Source organism: Corvus brachyrhynchos, unplaced genomic scaffold (assembly GCF_000691975.1).
Source record: "Corvus brachyrhynchos isolate BGI_N302 unplaced genomic scaffold, ASM69197v1 scaffold4, whole genome shotgun sequence".
NCBI classification, from domain to species: Eukaryota; Metazoa; Chordata; class Aves; order Passeriformes; family Corvidae; genus Corvus; species Corvus brachyrhynchos.
In genome coordinates this window covers 281,893-287,618 of record NW_008237878.1, presented here as the reverse complement: position 1 = coordinate 287,618, position 5,726 = coordinate 281,893, and the positions used below count along the sequence as shown (strand labels likewise).

General features: G+C 51.3%; 1 protein-coding gene across 1 annotated transcript in view; it reads left to right on the top strand.

The window, feature by feature from the left end:
* The window catches only part of TRAIP (TRAF interacting protein), a 19,808-nt gene that overhangs the window by 7,602 nt on the left and 6,480 nt on the right, over positions 1-5,726 (top strand). Inside the window, exons 4-7 of the mRNA XM_008632284.2 lie at positions 1,282-1,409; positions 3,921-4,015; positions 4,616-4,729; positions 5,628-5,715. Of these exons, the coding sequence (XP_008630506.2) occupies positions 1,282-1,409; positions 3,921-4,015; positions 4,616-4,729; positions 5,628-5,715 (425 nt within the window). The remainder of the gene's footprint in view (positions 1-1,281; positions 1,410-3,920; positions 4,016-4,615; positions 4,730-5,627; positions 5,716-5,726) is intronic.

Below are 5,726 nucleotides of genomic sequence, written 5' to 3'. Positions count from 1 at the left end.
CTGTGAATGGTTTGAAAACTCATTCCTGCGGCACGGGGGGGTTTGATTCCTGCCATCTGCCTCTGGGCAGCTGGGAACGGAGGAGGGGGAAGCCCTAACTCTTTTGGTGGGTGTGGAGTCCCTGCAAATGCAAGGGAGCATCTCCAGGCACTGCTTCTGGTGAGAAAGGGTTATTCAGATCAATGGAGAAGCTACCCGCATGCTTCTGCTGGAACACGTTGCTCTCTTGTTCCTCGGTCCCACATGGCTCTTTTACTCCCTGATTGAACAGTGGAGCTTCACTGCAGGTCATGCTTCCACAGGATGTGGATGCAGAATTTGAAACTGGATGGCTTGCAAGGAGAACAAGCTTTTTGGAAAGGCTTTCTTTGGCTCTCTACTATTGCCAGGCTGGAGCCACAGGTGATTTTAGCAAAGACCGAAGATGCTGAGCTGAGGATTTTACCCTGGTCTCAGCAGGGTTAGGTGGAGGGGTTCCTGCTTTCCCTCATTATCCAGCTGCTTTGAGCTTGTTGGTGTTGCTGGCTGTTCCCTGCATAGGTCTGGCAGCTCCTGATGGTGGTTGTTGCTTTCTGAGCTGTTCTTCCCTTGTCTCCACAAAACAAATTGAAATCTGGTGGTGTTTTCCACCACCTTCTCTCTGGTGGTCAGATGCATGTGCTTTGCTCCTGGATTGCCAAGGGGAGGGGGCAGCAGGACTCAAAAGACTTTGTGACATGCAAAAAGTGGGCACTTGGGGAATCTACTTAAGCTGTCATTTGTCCTACAGTGTCCCAGTGTCACTGCCTCCTGCCCTTTGATGTAGGTGCTATGGCCGGTGAGGGCATGTGCAGCAGCTTTTGGACCACTTCAATGGCCCCCAAAGGGGTTCTTGACACACAAGGTTCCATGTGGAGAGGATGGATACAAAGCTCTGTTCTCCAGCTCTATGGCAGCTTGGTGTAACTTGAGAGGAATTATTTCCTTGTGCAAGCCTGGCTTTGAGAAAACACAAGAGTTAAGATACATCATCTTAATGCTAGCAGGGCTGGCACTGGAGAGCTATTAAAGGGAATTTTTTATCTTTAGTAAAGAAATCTTGAAGCCTGCTGGCACTGAGAGAAGCAATTGCTCAGTACAGACCCTGGTGCAGACAGCACTTAGAGAAATGGCTCTCTCCAGGAATGGCCAAATCCTGGCAGCCTGAAGCTGAGCCTGCAAGCAGTCTGTGTGCTTCTGCTGCTGTGGTGCAGCTGGAGTCTGGGTTACCAGGCCATGACCTTTTTCTTTCTTCTTTTCCAGAGAAAGAAAAGAGGGAATGCCAGGCTGTTGTGGACGGGCTGAGGGACACTCTGGATGTGCGCAATGCCACAATAGAGTCGCTCCAGAAGGTGGTGGGAGAGACAGAGATGCTGTGCTCCTCTCTCAAGGTACCCTTCCTGTCCCCAGCAGGACTAACCATCATGCAGTCAGTGTTAATTCAGTTGAAGATGTCTTCAGATCCTGGTAATAAAGAGATTGTGCTGGTGGGATTTCGGGTTTGGTGCCTGGGTTTTCATTTTGGTTTGATTAATTGAAGCAAGTGCTGTTGCTGGACTCGAGGTCCTGTTTGTGCTCTGCCTGAGGTGATTCAGAGGCATAAAAAGCCTACAGGCCTGTGGTTTGTGTACAGGTGCTCAAGGCAGAGGTGTCCCTGGTGAGGGAGAAATGCCAGCCCAGCCTGAGGAATGTGGCTGAGCCTCGCTAATGAAGTGGCAGTGCTGGTCATAAAGGTGGTAGCAGGAATCTAGTGTGGGAACTAGCCCCAGCACCCTGCTGCTGAAACACTGACTCCCTGAGGTAGAATGTTCTTCTGAAATGGGTTGAGGCCAAGCGGGATTCAAGGAAAATTAGTTTCTTACTTTGACTGGGGGAGAAATCAAACTGAAAAATATGGAAGGGGAGTTGCAGGCTTCAGCTGAGTGAGATCTGATCCAGCTAACTCTCCTGTCTCTGTTCTGTTGCCAGGGCTTTGCCTCAGTTAGGTTAGTAATGTTGTGAAGTCCAGGGATCAAATATTCCTGTTGTGTTTCAGCATGCAGTGACTCAGTGTGTAGTCATGTACCGTGCGTAAACAGGAAGAGGGTAAGAGCAGAATCAGCTTTGTTGGGATGTCTTGGAGCAGCTTAGCCTTGGTGCTGGGCTGGGGTTAGGGTTAGAGGTTAGGGTAGGGTTAGAGTCTGTGCTGTGTGAAGGTGGGGTGCGGGCTGAAAGGTGGGGTACGTGCCTACTGCGCTTCCCAAGCGCTCCAACCCAGTATCCTGAACTTCATCGTGTTTCTTGATCTGCAAGGCCAAGTAGCCCAGAGAGAGCCTGGGCAGAGATGTGTCATAATGCTGTCTTGCTGTATGCCATCTGCAGCTGGGCTCTTTTGGGAGGAAGCATCTGGGAGGTCTACCTGACATCAGGACAGAGTAAGGAATTAATGCCAGGCAGGCCTCACTGTGAGCCAGGACAACTGCTTTTGCTCAACCATGGGATTATATCCAATCTGCTTGCATGTAAAGGCAGCCTGGATCTTGGCCATGCTATAGATGCTGGTGTGATCCTGGTTAGGTCAGTGGCAGGATACTTCTGATGCCCCCTACTTCAGCAGAAAGAATTGTGACACCGGAAGCTGGTACTTGCTGCTCAACTCAGCATCTCAGTCCTTGGTTTTCCTGCCTCGACACCTCTGGAGGAGGCTCTGTGCTTATCTTCCCTGTTGCAAAACCCTCTCTGTATGCTTAAGTCCCTTTAATGAAAGCTGGGCAGGGCAGAAGGATTAGGGACCTGGAGGTATCTTTTCTGTAGTGTATGACATTTCCCAGCTGAATGCCAAGCGCTGTCTTAAACTGCATCATTAAAGATTAAAGCACTAAACTTCTGCAGTGAAAATACAGGCTTAACTTGCTGTGACGAAGGTTAAGGCTGCGAGCCAGTCCTGTCTTCTGCTGTCACTGTCAGTTTGCTGCTGTTGCAGGCTGGCCAAAGCTGGGGACTCTGCTCTGACCACTGCTGTGGGGATCTGAAGTGTTGAGAGTTCTGGTTAGGGGAAAGCCAAAGACAAGCTCTGGTTAAGCAAGAGTAACACATGAGCCTGCAACACTGTCCCTCCTCAACTTCCCAGTGGTTTCACAGCTGTTTGGTTTTTGTGGCAGGAAGTGGATAAAATCCTTAAACTTCTGTGTGGGAAGGAGCTTTACAAGGCAATGATCTTTTGCCAGGCCTCTCCCCGGAGTCAGCACTGTGATGAAACCAGAGTTTTTCAAAGTTGCTGTGCAAGGTGCCCAGGCACACACAAACCTAGACAGCACAGATGCATCAGAATGGTGCTAATTCAGCTCTCCCCATCCTCTGCCACAGTGCAGATGTGTGCTTTTCCAGCTCAGCTGAAATTCTGTGTTACTGCTGTAGAGCTGGAGAGGCGATGGTTGCAATAGGCTTGCAGCAGGTGACAGAAGTGCCCAGGTGGGGGTCTGGTTTGGCTGAGGTCTCCCAGAAGAGACCCACTCATTCCTATTTATGCTCTAAGCAGCTAGTGGCAAGGAGAGTTGGGAGGCTGAAGCACGGAGGGGTAGGCAACAGCAAGGTTTGCTTGCTGTGGACTCCTTTGCTTTTGAAAAACAAATTGTCACTGCTGCATACAGGGCACTGTGCAGCCCCTCCAGTGCTCCCAGCAGAGAGGGGCTACGACGTGGTTTCAGCTCCAGCCTCGCTGAGACCCTGCTGTGCCTGTGGAGAGCAGAGCTGGGGTACAGTGGGAGGGAGCTCAACTCTCCATAATCCCGGGCTGCTGAGGTGGTGATAGCATTTAGAGCTGATGTATGCTCCCAGCTGCCTGCAGTGCACATAAGCCAGGATGTTTCTCCAACAATCCCTGGAGCCTTACTAACGGTCTGTGTGTGCTTGCTTCCCTGCAGAAGCAGATGAAATTCCTGGAGCAGCAGCAGGAGGATAACAGAAGTTCAAAGGAGGAGGCCCGTCGGCTGCGAAACAAGCTGAGAACCATGGAGCGGTGAGACCCGGGGTGCTCCCTGGGCCTTGCAGGCTGGGCTGCACACCTCTGCCCTTTTTGGGGAGGGCAGGAGGGGTCCTGCTGGGCCTGCTGCAACACCCACCTCTATGTGCTTTCCAGCTTACCTGTAAGGTTGGAAATGGCTGCTTTAGCTGCCCTTGCCTGCCTGTGCTCTTGCCCCTGCTATGTTTCCAGACAGCTGCTCTCATTAAAGAGCAGCAAGGCAGGGTACTGGCCTCATCTCTAGTGCACTGAGCATGGCTATGTGCCATTTCTGTTATCAGAGGATGCTGGGGCAGAATGCCAGCCCAGGAACACAGTCAGCCACAGGGCTATAGGGACCAAGAGCTGGGCATCAGTTTCATGGCGGTATGTCTGTACAGCTGCCCCTTCTCTAGTCCAAGTAGTGCTGCTTTTCCCTAGTGAAAAGCCCTGCTTGGGGTAAGGCAGTTGTGTCTCTTCTCCCAGAGTGCCTGCAGCAGAAGCTCAGGCTGCACCAGCTCCTTGAAGGGGAAGCAGGGCTTTTGTCTCTTTCCCAGGTCTGTTTGTGATTCATGAGCTGAGGGTATGTTTTTGTTTGTGGGGTTTTTTTTTGTGCAGGATTGAGCTGTTGCTTCAGAGCCAGCGCTCGGAAGTGGAGGAGATGATCAAAGAGATGGGAGTTGGACAGGCAGCAGTGGAGCAGCTTGCAATCTACTGTGTCTCCCTCAAAAAGTAGGTGCTGCAGGCTTGGCACAGCTGGCTGGTGCTGTCCTGGGGGTGCCCAGGGAGAACCCTCTGTTGAGCATTGACAGGCACATGGGCTCTGCGGGGCTCTTGCCACCTCTTAGGGCTTCCACTGGGTTTTGACTGACAGATCCTGGGGACCTAGTTTGGAGCCTGTCACACTGAACTGTTCCTCTTGTCACTGTAGTGACATGTGTGTCACCATGGGAACTGTCTCCAGAGTTGTCAGTGCACCTATGAAGTGATGATGATTATTCCCTCCGCTTTCCTCTCACGCCCGGGGGAAAGCGAGCGGATGCGGAGCTCTGGGTTGTGCCCTCTGCAGCACTGCACTGTGCAGCTGTGGCCTCTGGCAAAGCGAGCCTGCACTGTTTCCCTCCCCTACCTGGATATCCATCTGGTCCTGCTGGGAAAAAACACAGCTTTTTGTGTGCCTGTTCTGATGGCAGCTGAATAAGTGCAGCTTTGGTACAAAGCTGTAATGAGGCGAGTGTCCCTGTGGTGTAATTGGGAATGAATGTGCATGGCCAGTAGTGTGAAGTCTCTGAAAAGTCACTTATAGCAAAGTCCCCTGTTTGCTGCCAGCATGGAGGCTGTGCTCTGTTGTCTGTCTTTTCCACTGGCAACGGAAATATCTCTGGTTCCCATTTTGCTGGTGGAATCAAGCATGGTATCCTGTGTAGGTTTTTTCTCCCCTGTGGTGTAATGGAATGTCTGACACAGTGTTGGTACATTTGTCTCTGTTCCTTAAAGGGCTTTGTGTCTCCTGGGTTTTTGCTGGTAGCTCTGCAGGTCCAGAGCTTCAATTTAAGGGTCTTGGCTTGTCTCTGAGCAGTTCTGGCTCAACTGTCTTACAAACAGCGTGCCTCTTTGGGTCTCCTTGCAGGGAATACGAGAACTTGAAGGAGGCTCGGAAGATCTCTGGTGAGATGACAGAGAAGCTGAAGAAGGAGCTGTTTTCTGTCAATAACAAGGTAAAGGGAAA